This window comes from Ascaphus truei, chromosome 3, assembly GCF_040206685.1.
Source record: "Ascaphus truei isolate aAscTru1 chromosome 3, aAscTru1.hap1, whole genome shotgun sequence".
Lineage (NCBI taxonomy): Eukaryota > Metazoa > Chordata > Amphibia > Anura > Ascaphidae > Ascaphus > Ascaphus truei.
Genome location: NC_134485.1, coordinates 27,709,304 through 27,722,117, shown reverse-complemented (window position 1 = coordinate 27,722,117; position 12,814 = coordinate 27,709,304). Strand labels below are relative to the sequence as shown.

The window sequence follows — 12,814 nt, the reverse complement described above, 5'->3', positions numbered from 1 at the left end:
AGTTTACTTGGGTCTTATGAGTATTACGCGGTCATTTAACATCTGTTGCTTGATGTGCGTAGTGAGTGGAATCAACAATGTAATTGAAGCATCGTGCAGGGAACAGACAGTACTACAGATTACTCCAAATACTTCTTCAGGACTCTCCTGTTGCAGGGGGAATTGGAGCACCCTTGGGGGGACACAATGGCTTCTATTTTCTGCACCTCGCAGACATTTTAACTCTGAAACTGTGCACTATAGATTTTGTAAAGGAGACTGATGATCTTGGATGTATTCTTATGGTAGCTCCCAAGACTAAGCACGGTGTATCTATTACTGTGTCCTTTGTGGTAGCTATAGAGTGAGAAAGAGGCATCTGAATAGTTAATTAGCATAATCTAGAGGTAAAAGGTCTATGCACATTCTACAAACCCTGAAAACCCAGATCCCCTATGTTTATTTTGATCTCATCAATGATTGCTTTGATACATCACCAATACAGACAAATCTGGGGACAAAGCTTCAGTGAGGACAAGTCTGGGTGTGTGGCCAACACAACTACACAAAAACTTTGATAGAAACAGAAATCCTCAAAGGGGATACAAAGCAGTGCACTACTCACAGTAAAGCTGTAGACCAAGCAATATCCTACGTGGTTTTTTTTTAAATCAATTCTGTACTATGAGAAAATACTTGTAGCATTTAAAAAACAAAAATGTAAAGACATTTTTAACGTATACTAATGTAACAAGCATTTCCATAGCAACCATTTACAAAGTCACATTCCCTTCCTCTTAGGGACAGGCTCTGGCACACCCCTTTTGCCCTCTCTCTAGCAGTGCACCAATTGTATCTAGTGACTGCCTGGTCACATGATCAACCACACAGAACTTTGCATCATGGGTACTCTTCTGCAGCACTGACAGTGATGTAGTGAACCCCCCTGAGCCGAATCTTCGCCGATCGATCGGTAACTTAGCTAACAACTTGTCGGTGTGCAGTGTGCAGATACAAAGCAGCGCTCTACTCGCAGTATTCTTAATGCTGTAACTTCCATTTATTTGAAGGAACAGTGGAGAGTGCAATGTTTCAGGTCCCATATGGACCTTTCATGGGTCCTGAACCATTGCACTCTCCACTGTTCCTTCAAATACACGGAAGTTACTGCATTCAGAATACTGGGAGTAGAGCGCTGCTTTGTATCTCCTATTGAGGATTTCTGTGTCTACTAAAGTTTTTCTCTTGATACATCAAACCCCTAAGTATCCAATATCCACATTCAGAATGTATTATTATTATTAGTAGTAGTAGTAGTAGTAGTATTATTATTATTATTATTATTATTATGTATTTATAATGTGCTAGCATTTTCAGCAATATAGGAGAAAGACAATAACCAGCAGAGCAAACAGTTTAACATGAATTTCCACACAATAACACAATAGGTCGGGAGGCCCCTGCTCCAAGTCGGTTACAATCTAGGGGTTTATTTATCAAGGCAATTTTGTCCAAACGCAGGACATTTCATCCTGCACCTACGTATCAAAGTATTTTGCTTCATTGTTGCTCTGTCTGGCCTAGCCTGCGACTTGGGAAGTGTCAGTAGCAGTAGTTGGGGAGTTACATGGTGCACATATTATAATGAGATGTATCACATTGTGCATCTCCATTCTTTTCCCCTCTTATTTGCCCCCCAAATCCTCCCTACATGAAGTAGCGTTATTCTAAAATTCTGCATCAGATGTACAGTAAGAAACTGTTTTAATATTTGCTCCAAAAAAACGGAGCTGTGCGTCAAAACCCACTTTTCTCACCGTTGATGTAAGGACCCTGATGGGTTACCCTGTATTCTTATGGTAGCTCCCAAGACTAAGCACGGTGTATCTAAGAGTGGGAGGAGGACATGCATGGATCAGTGGGAAAAGGGAGCTGGTGTTCTGAGGATGTATGTGAGCTAATCAGTTTGCTCATCAGGTGGGTGTTGGATAGACCTCTTTGAAGAAGTCAGGTTTTAGGGAACATTTGAATGTGTGAAGGTTAAGGGAGTCTGACAGAGTGCGAACTAGTGACTTCCAGTAGTTTGGCAACTCGCTCTACTGCCAAAACTCTGACACAGGCCCTTATTCTCGAACATCTCGACTATTGTAACTTTCTACTGTTCAGCCTTCCTGCCTCTCACCTGTCTGCCCTAAAATCTATCCTAAAATCATTCTACTCTCTCATGAATCTGTCTCTCTCTCTCCTGCAGTAATCCCTCTCATGGCTTCCTATTAAATTCTGTATTATTTACAAAATTCTCCTCCTCTCTTTTAAGGGTATAAACTCTTCTGTCCCATCTTACATCTGTGCCCTAATTTTTCGCTATACACCTGCCTGACTCTTGCGTTCTGCTCAAGGATGTCTTCTGCCACTTTTGTATATAAAGCCCTCTCCCGCCTAAAACCTTTCTCACTCACTGCCCCACACCTCTGGAATGCCCTTCCCCTCAATATCCGACTGGCACCCCCTCTCTCCACCTGTAAGACGTTTCTTAAAAGACACCTCTTTAATGATACTGTACATCTAATATGCACTGACCTTGGCCCTTTGCAGACTCACCAACCAGAATACCACCTCCTTCTGTCTATGTAAATTCTCCACACTTACCACTTAGATTGTAAGCTCTACAGGGCAGGGACTCCTTGTCCTGTTTTAGATCTGAAGAGTAATGTCCCATTGTGTTATAATATTGTGTCATGTGAATTGTAAAGCCTCATGGGCCTGGAGGGCGCTATATACAAAAAGACATACATACATACATACATACATACATACATACATACATACATACATGCATACATGCATACATGCATACATGCATACATGCATACATACATACATACATACAGACATGCATGCAGACAGACAGACAGACATGCAGACAGACAGACAGACAGACAGACAGACAGACAGACAGACAGACAGACAGACAGACAGACAGACAGACAGACAGACAGACAGACAGACAGACAGACATACAAAATTATCAAACCTTCAACTTGATGGTTAAGAGTTATTTTGGATATATACATTTCACAAGGGAAAAGATGAACTCGACAGGTATGTTAACTTTTTGCGAACCGAAATTGGACACATTTGCACATTTATTGCTACTGCGATGTAGCTATGGGTAGTACTATGAAAAGCTGCAGGTGAGGAGTTGGATTTGATTCTTAAGGCTTTTGAAGGAGAGTGCAGGGATTATGAAGCAGAAGAGTCAAAACAGTGTGAAGTGAATGAATCTACCAGTAGTGGTTAGTATGGACTGGAGAGGGAATAAGCACAAGAGAGGAAGTCCATGAAAGAGAAGGTTCCAGTAGTTGAGATGAGGATAAGGGAATTAATTAGGATTATAGTTGATTCTGGGGCATGTACTCTAGCAATATTGCATATGTAATACCTCCACAGCTAACCAATATAAGAGGGGCCACACTAAAATGTGGCAAAAGTACTTTTGGGCTCCAAAAGTTCCAAACACAAGCTAGATACATGAAATCTTCTCTGCACACACAGCACCACGTTGGGCGCCAAATGTAACACCTCTACCCCCGGCCACTAGAAGAGGGGCCACTCCAAAATGTCCCAATGTGTCTTTAAAGTGATGGTGATGCGCAGAGGTTTGTTACCTTATTCATCAGCGTGCTGGAATTCGGGCAGGGCTGGTATGGTGAACAATAATACAGAGGGCGCCAGGAATTTTAGTTTTATTGTAGCAAGAACACACATATCAACTTCTTCCTTAAGGACGCTCAGGCAGTAGTCCCCAAAGAGGTACAGTCTTCCACTTTTGTGTTGCACAGAAGCACTCTCCTTCTTAAGAAAGAGCAATTCCTTCCTCACTGGAATCCTTAGGTAGGGTACACTGTACATAAGAGCCTGCACACTATCACCTCTGACATAACCCAGAGTACCTTACCCCCTAGTAATTCTAAGGTGATGCTCCCAGCCCCTTGCCTACAGAATTTTATCAGAAGTACCTGACCATTACCTTTTATGGGTGGAACATGCTCAGAGCCATATAGAGGGGCCCTATCTTTAAGAGTGCACTTTCATAGCTGGAAAACAACAAAGTGATCCTAAAACTGAACACATGGAGTTACAGACGGACATGACTTACATTGTATTTACAGGTGAGATCCCCTTCACACGGGTCCACTTAAGATGTGAAGATGGAGAGCAAAGTCCCTTATATTTATAGATTTTCCTCCTACCCTGTCGCTGGGCAGAATAAGGGACAGGCTTAGCCTAGCTGAATCATCCCCTATAGGTGACCCTTCTAGCATATCTCTGAAACCAGGGACTGGCCTGTCACCTGTCTGTGACTTGCAACATGAAATTAGTTACATTAAATTAGTTACGTGCAACCTGCAACATTAAACTAGGGCCTATAAAAGGATGTAACCTCTAAACTACCCGTAGAAACCAGGAATCCACCAAGATAATTTAGGAATACCCCAAGGGTGCTACGCATACAGTAGATGGAAGAGGACGGATTTGGTGAGGGATTGGAATGTGAGGGATGAAAGAGAGGGAAGGGTCAAGGGTGACTCCCAGACCTTATTCTTGACATATTGAGAGAATGGTGGACTCGAATAAAAAATAGAAGGGAAAACCAAGGCCAATAGGGATACCTAGATTAACCATAAGAGCACTAGTTATGAAGAAGATATGTAATGGGATATATCAGCTTTAAGATCAAGTTAATGATAGTTACCACCAGGGTGGGCACAATACACCACATTGCATTTGGATACATCGAGGCCTAAGACACACATGAAATGTATGAAACTTGATAACAATATTATTCCATTTCTCTCAGGTAGTTAAGGAAGGTTCCGTTTTCCACCGAGTGAACGTCAGTGTGAAATCTGCTTGGTTCTTAGGCCACTGTTCTGCTTAACAACCACAAAGCATCCCTCTATGTAAGACTAACCAGATATGTAGGCTCACAAAGCACCCTCTTTTCTCTAGCAGGTGTCCCACAGACGTGCCAGCAGAAACTCAATAAGACACATTTATTACCTTTACATTTTCTATCATTCATTGTCCAGCACTTTCTGGAAGGGGGAAAAAAAAAGGCGAGGCAGAAGGATGAACGTTTAGCATCTAGTTGCCCCTTTCTCTCATTCATTGCTCCATGCCAGTGCGTTCGCCCTGTTTGTTTCCTTTATGGATGTTTTTCCTGTTACACTCTGCCCATTCATTTTGGGAAATGTGCCACCGGATGGCCAGTTTCAGAGCATGGAAATGACTTCAGATGCACTTTTGTTATCCCTTTTCCTCATGTCTTTGAACGTTCTTGGCCATGTGTCGGGATGAAAGGATTCATTTTATGAGTTTGGAACGGCCAATGCCAAAATGTTCTCCGGCCACAGTCACTCACTTCTTTTCAGGTTGACTGAAGCACTGAAATAAGCTGCCAATTTTTCCCCCTACAAGACTCACTATACCAGTGTCCATTGTGTTCTAAATTAGCCACAGGCTTCCAAGCAAATTGTCCCTTTTTAATAAGTGTAAGTCTTTACAGCCTTTGGCAAGTGTTACCGACTTCACAATGGCTTCAATAATATTTTAAGTAAAAGAAAGCTCTTTTGGCACATCATGCTCACAGCCCCCCCTCCCCCCCCCCCCCCCAAAAAAGCATTTCCAGGCATGCAGATTTATAATACCTTTTGTGTACAACTGAAAAAAAATAAAAAGTAACTGTTTTCACATTTCTTTAGGGGTCCATGTATCATGTTAATAAAGCATTTGACATTAAATGACACCAAAGACTAAGAATGCATTGATATATTAAAATGTTACTGCCATTATGTTCCATTTGTGGCAGGAGGAGACATGATGGAGAAAGATAATATAGACAAATGGAGCAGTATTATAAATGATGAATGCCATTCGAATGATATAATAGGATGCATCATTTTTTTTGCCTCTCCACCATAATGGGTTCGACCTAGCATAAGTGTGTCTGAATTAGAGATTGGTTTATAAGCAGCGGGCCAATGGAATGGTAAATCATGGATGCACTGTCATGTGGATAGTCAACATCTTACAGTAAGTGCATAGACCTCTTTAACATTATTTAAACACTCTTTGCATACATCACATTATAAGACATTTAAGATTTTCTGTAACACAAAGCGGGCCTCAAGAGCTGTAACAGTTAAGTCTTATGCATGGCAAAAAAAAAAATGAGCTACTTAAATAGATGTAAAACAAAATTGACAGGGACAACTTTAATGAATCCCATTATTGTGCCGAAATAAGCCATGTCAGTTCCAAACTAACCTAAGTGAATACTCATAAAACAGTTTGTTTTACGGTCATTTCTACAATTTAAGTCGTTTAACACAATCATCACTTTTACATTTGAAGTTGCTGTAGGAACTTGTTTGTCAGGAGTACATCCAGGTTCCCTTGGTAAGTTGTATGGCCTGCCACAGTAAAGCTTGTCTTTCTCTTTTCCCCAGTTATCTTGAAAGCAGGAGGTGCGGGCTTGTTGTTAGCCAATGAAATTTCTTTGGTGAGACTGATTCTGGGATGGGCTGTCTCATCCACTAGTTTGTCAACTGCAAAGCCAGCACAAAGAGCAAGCCACTTACTGAATATCACACTTGCACACCTCTCAACATCCTGTTAATTTCCCGTGGTTTTCCAACTCCTTTGCTGGGATGATGTTTCTTGCAATTGGGTGTCACTGAGCCCCTGGGACACCGTAGATCCAGAGGAGAACAATATTATGCAGATCTGCAGGTTCATACAAAATAGAGAGAAGATGATGATGAGGCAATGTCAAAGTGATCTGCTGTCTGGGAAACCTACCCAAGAGCACACTGCAGGTTGCAGGCTGCCCCCTTCTATCTTCACCATCAGTGAAGGCAAGGAACAACTTGTGTCCTCTGTCAATATGCATGGATGTGGAAGAAATACCAATGAGCTAAAGGAAGAGCAGCAACAACTAAGAAGGAAGATTAACAGCAGGGAAAGGAAAAGGATGCAAGATCTGAACCTGGCAATGGATTCGCTGAGGGAAGTCATCATGCCATATTCAGCAACCCATTGTCAGAGCTCACCTGGGAGGAAGCTGTCCAAGATTGCCACACTACTATTGGCCAGGAATTACATCCTATTGCTTGGCAGCTCTCTTCAAGAGTTAAGGCGGATCATTGGAGACCTCAGTGGACCTGGGCCCAGGTTGCTTCTAGCTGGGTTGCCACTCTTTGCTGCACCAGGATCAGTGTTTCTAACTCCAGCACCCAGCAATAATCCAGACCCCCAGAGATCCAACAAATACCACTCACTATCCTTGGAGGAGCAGCAGTGCTCTGCATTTAATTTACCTGGAGGAGGAGGCAGCCTTTGCACCTGTACAATCTGCAGGTTCACCCACTTCATTCCAGCCAGTCTCAGCATAAAAGCTATACAGTTTTCCAAGTAAATATACTCTGCTGTTGCCTCAGTGGAACTTTATGAAGCGACCGTGGACAAAGACAATGAATGAATGGAGTTGAGTGTATTGTAATTGCAATGGATTTTTAAATAAAGTTGAAGACTTACCAATTAGTTGGACATTGAGACCCTTTCCAAAATGACAGCGGTTTTGGGGCACATTTTTCACAAAATCTGGGATGACAAGCCTGGGCTCTTATAAGGTTTCTATTGTCCATCTGTATTGGCGTAAGGACACCTGGAGGTGTTTTGTGTTTGTGACCACCAAGGGAATCTTCACCCCCTATACTTACACGGGCCACTGCATCCATAATTGAGTAATCTAGTACTGATCTTCTTCAAGCTCCTGGAGTAGTCAATGAATACCAAAACTCAAGAATTAAGGGATTTAATTGACCATAGGAAAAAAAAAATATATATATATATTTGTATTTTTTGTTCTCAAAAACAATTTTTTGTTCTAAAAAAATAAATATATATATATATATATATTGAGAACAAAAAAATAGCTTTCATGTATGTGTAGATTGAATCATTTCTCTTTGTAACTGATTGAGCACTAAAATACATGTTTTAGAGCTTCTACTTCATCCCTGAAAACTCCTGAGTTAAATAGTATGTTTCCTTCAAAGTATGTTCTTGGTCCACCTAATGCATACACTAGGAGCACATACATGTAATATCGTATTTGTTATGAAAAGCTTGTAGTTCAAAGTCCTACTACCTTACTGGTCCTGGACTAATGTAGATTTGTTGTAGGTTTTGATACTTTTTAATGCACCAACATGAGAGTTCTTTACAACTGAAATTGTGTATGGAGCTTTCGTAACCTCACAGGTCTCTTCTTCATGTGTACTGGGCATCACAGAACATTTGGGAAAGATCTCCGAAAGGTTTCAAAAGTTCTTCATGCAATAATTGTATCCATGCTGGCTATTCATTAGAAAGATGAGTATTATCCATTGTTTAATTTTTTTTATTTTTTTTCTGCTTTTAAAGTATTTCTTTGTTCAAAAATGTGTTAAATATAGAAGCATCGAAAAAATGATTATTTTAAAGGGTAACTGTTAAAAAAAACAACAACAATTACAGATTGTATTAATATGAATGGGGATGCAAGTGAGAGACAGAATGTAGCAGTCATGTAACTTCAATGTTTATATAATTAACACAAAATCTAATGCTCTGACAACTTTGCTTTTCAACACTGTATTGTATTTTTTGGTAGGAATAAAGTCAGTAAATGTATACATTTTGCTTAGTATTGCAATTTGTTATATTAGGTTTGCTTGCAAGCATCAGGTCTGTTATGTAACTCGGCATCGTGAAATTCAAAATGCTCTGTTCAAATACATCAGTGACGGAGTGTGAGGAACAACTCACATCAATCTAGGAACAGAGGAATCAGACGAGAGCCACAGTGAAGAAGCAGCACAGCAGGATCGCTGGATAACTTCAGTAGTGAGGGAGTTAAACCAAATACGTTCCCTAAACATTTCCCTTGAAGTAAAATGATGGTGGACTGTAAAAGATGACAGGACATACAGGTATATTCATCTCCCCAGTACCAGGGTCATAGTACCAAAAAAATCACTTCTTTCTCCAAGGAGAAGAAAAAAATAGGTGCAACCCCATAAAGCAGTTTATACGCAGAACATTTCTTACAGGAATGGAAATGATAGATTTAACAGTTGGAACACTAGTAAAAGCGATGTATTAAAGATGCCGCATTTCACATGTAATCATTGTCTTGCTACGACTAATAAGGGATGGGCAGGTTTACGGGTTTGAAGTCCGTTCTTTTGTCCAAGTTGAACTTAGAAATTCATCTTCGAAACCGAGTAAAATACAAACCAAAACCCCAAAAAAGCACATCCGCAGATTTTGGTGGTTTTTTTTTTTTGTATCCCCATTACCGCCCTTAACACATTTATAAAGATTCTAAAAGTGAGACTTGCATGGTCCTTAGGACGTTTATAAAGGTACTCCTGCTTCCCCCCTCCTGCAGCCAGGAGGGACCCAATTCTGGCTCCTCTGGCTGAATCTGCTCCTCGGGACCCAGGGAATCCTGGCTGAGAAGCAGTGTTAGAGTGGAGAAGGAATGCAGTGAAATGCTGTTCCAGCAGTTCTACAGCTACCCTGTCTCCTTTCCTAGGCCATACCTAGAGAACTTGGATGGGTGTGGAGCTTGTGAAGTGTCCTACTTTGCGCTAGCAGCAGCAGTAGCGTCGGGCCCCACTTAGGGAGCTGATAATGCAGGTCAGGCCTAACTTCCGGTATCTGACGCCTGGGTGGGCTCACCGCTGGAAAGGGTGCTTCACAAGCTCTGCACCCTTCAGGTAGGGCCTGGGGGAGGGAGGAGGAGAAAAAAAGAGAGGGGAAGTGAGAAAGTAGGGGGGTGAGAGAGAAGGGGGGGAGAGGAGAGGGTTATGGAGGGGAGGGAGAGAGAAGGTGGTTAGGGAGGGGAGGGAGATGAGGTAGAGAGAAGGGGCGAAAGAGAGACGAGGCACGCTAGAGTAAGAGAAGTGGGAATAAGGGAAAGGCGCGGGCAGATTTAAAGAAAGGAGGGGGAAGAGTGAGAGAAGAGGGGGAAGAGTGAGAGAAGAGGGGAAAGAGTGAGAGAAGAGGGGGAAGAGTGAGAGAAGAGGGGAAAGAGTGAGAGAAAGAGGAGGGGAGAAGGCAGGGGAGGGTGAGAGAGAAGGGAGGGGAGGGTGAGAGAGAAGGGAGGGGAGGGTGAGAGGGAAGGGAGGGAGGGTGAGAGGGAAGGGAGGGGAGGGTAAGAGGGAAGGGAGGGGAGGGTGAGAGGGAAGGGAGGGGAGGGTGAGAGGGAAGGGAGGGGAGGGTGAGAGGGAAGGGAGGGGAGGGTGAGAGGGAAGGGAGGGGAGGGTGAGAGAGAAGGGAGAGGAGGGTGAGAGAGAGAGAGCGGAAGGAAGAGAGGGAGGGGAGGGTGAGAGAGAAGGGAGGGGAGGGTGAGAGAGAAGGAAGGAGAGAGTGAGAGAAAAGGGAGGAAGAGTGAGAGAGAAGGAGTGAGAGAAGGCAGCAAAGAGTGAGAGAAGGCAGGAAAGAGTGAGAGAGAAGGGAGGGAAGAGTGAAAGAGAAGGGAGGGAAGAGTGAGAGAGAAGGGAGGAAAGAGTGAGAGAGAAGGGAGGGAAGAGTGAGAGAGAAGGGAGGGAAGAGTGAGAGAGAAGGGAGGGAAGAGTGAGAGAGAAGGGAGAGAAGTGAGAGAGAAGGGAGGGAAGAGTGAGAGAGAAGGGAGGGAAGAGTGAGAGAGAAGGGAGAGAAGAGTGAGAGTAGGGAGGAAAGAGTGAGAGAAAAGGGAGGAAAGAGTGAGAGAGAAGGGAGGGAAGAGTGAGAGAGAAGGGAGGGAAGAGTGAGAGAGAAGGGAGGGAAGAGTGAGAGAGAAGGGAGGGAAGAGTGAGAGAGAAGGGAGGGAAGAGTGAGAGAGAAGGGAGTTATGAGTGAGAGAGAAGGGAAGGATGAGTAAGAGAGAAGGAAGGGAAGAGTGAGAGAGAAGGGAAAAGAGAGATAGAAGGGGTAGAGTAAGAGAAAGGAGAGGGGAGAGTGAAAGAAAGGAAGATAGTGGAGAAGGGGAAGGAGCTGAGTGAGAGAGTGAAAGGGGGGAATGAGAGAACGGAGGGCGAGAGTGAGACAAAGGAGAGTGAGTATCTTGCTTTAGGCACAAATTTACAGCAGAGCACTTGCTTTTGGGGGGCAGCAGTTTTTTTGGGCGTGGGAATGAAGTTTGGGGTTGTGACACAGCGGGGTGTCATGACACCCATGTTGTGAGTTACTGCTCTAGAGCAGTGGTCCTCAAACTGCGGTCCGTAGACCATTGGTGGTCATTAAAACTGTCAGAAGTTCAATTTCCTCTGAAGTCAATGGCATTTCTAACACTGACAGCATACGAGTTCGGAAGGCTGTTTTTTTTTATACTTATGTCCAGCATAAGTGTGTATATTTAAATCTACTGATAAGCAGATTTGTATGAGGTTTCTACAAATGATTATTAACGTTTTCAGTGCCAGGAATCCAGCGGCATCCTGGGACTTATGCATCATGTGATCGCTCCTGGAGTTAGTCCCCAGATACAGGAAATGGAAGCCGAGGGAGCTCAACTTTCATTTAGATTGGCCGCTCTGTCGGAGCAATCACCCCGGTCACCCCCCTATACAACGAGCATTTGCCCATGTCACAGTTCCAGAATAATATCAGCGCAAGCTCAAAATAAAGGAAAGATATACATAGTGAAGTATGTCCAAATTTTGAAAGCTACCAGCATTAATGGTGAGATATGCACTTACATGAAGTGCCCAGACCACAGGCACCTAAAAGTATCTTTAGTGTTTCATCTCTCTGGTTTGCAGTTTCTACATGGGATAATCATATGTGAAAACAACAGAGCAGCCTCATGACGCAAATATGAAAAACAGTTATAAAAGTTTAAAGCAGGGATAAACCCTAGCAACTCACAGATTTCCCGTTCTTTTAGGCATAATACAAAGTTCTGGAGTCAGTGCAGCAAAGGATCCCCATCTCTCGTGTGACTTTCTCCGCCGGTGTCTCACGTCACTTCCGGGATTTGCCGTCTGCCCCTGATTCCAGTCCTCCATCACCCTACGCGTTTCACAGGGAGTTTGCCCATGTCATACCTGAGACATCATAAGGGCTCTGAAAAGATAAAACATTAAGGTGGTCCACGATAGCAAAAACAATTGAGAAACCCTGTTCTAGAGTAAGGACTTCTACTGTCTCAGCTTGGGATGACACCACAGTCTTGCCTTTTTACAGGTAGCCTTTGCTGCATATCGTCGCCACCTTTCTGTCCACGGCAATAGAATTATGTAGGGTACTGGTCCTCACTGCTAACCTCTTCATTGTCAGGGAATCTTGTAATGTACAGCAAAGGAGACTGTTGGGGGGGCAGTGAAAGGCTTAAACATAATTTAAGGCTAAATAAAAACAAGCAAAGTCACAGATTTTCCAGGAAGAAAGTTAATCTGAGGAGCACACCCTGGGCTATTAATACTTAACGTTTAATTCAGCTTTAAAATAATAACTCACAAAAAAGAATGGTGACAATTGTGAAGACCTACAAATGAAGTCCTAATTAAAAACCAGGAAAGTGTGGCTGGCAGGTGCAATGTGTTTTGAGAAGAACAATTATTGGTTCTATTGGTCTGAAGGACCCAGATATACTGTACAACCAATTGGTTGATACAATATCACTGGTAGTGCTGGAGAATATACTACTGAGTCAATGTATGGAAACAGCAGGGATAACTACAGACGGTCCTTGGTTACGCGCCGGAATCCGTCCCGCAAACCGCCATTGGATTGCGGATCC

At 43.0% G+C, this 12,814-nt stretch overlaps 1 protein-coding gene across 1 annotated transcript; it reads left to right on the top strand.

Moving 5' to 3' along the window:
- The first annotated feature begins 6,628 nt into the window (after positions 1–6,628).
- Positions 6,629–7,862, top strand: OLIG1 (oligodendrocyte transcription factor 1). Its single transcript, XM_075593297.1, has one exon. The coding sequence runs from the start codon at positions 6,761–6,763 to the stop codon at positions 7,457–7,459; it is 699 nt and encodes a 232-aa protein (XP_075449412.1). The 5' UTR covers positions 6,629–6,760; the 3' UTR covers positions 7,460–7,862.
- Positions 7,863–12,814: the final 4,952 nt, after the last annotated feature.

Coding starts and splice junctions, on each gene's coding strand:
- OLIG1 (XM_075593297.1), top strand. CDS start 6,761: ATGCAGATCTGCAGGTTCATACAAAATAGAGAGAAGATGATGATGAGG.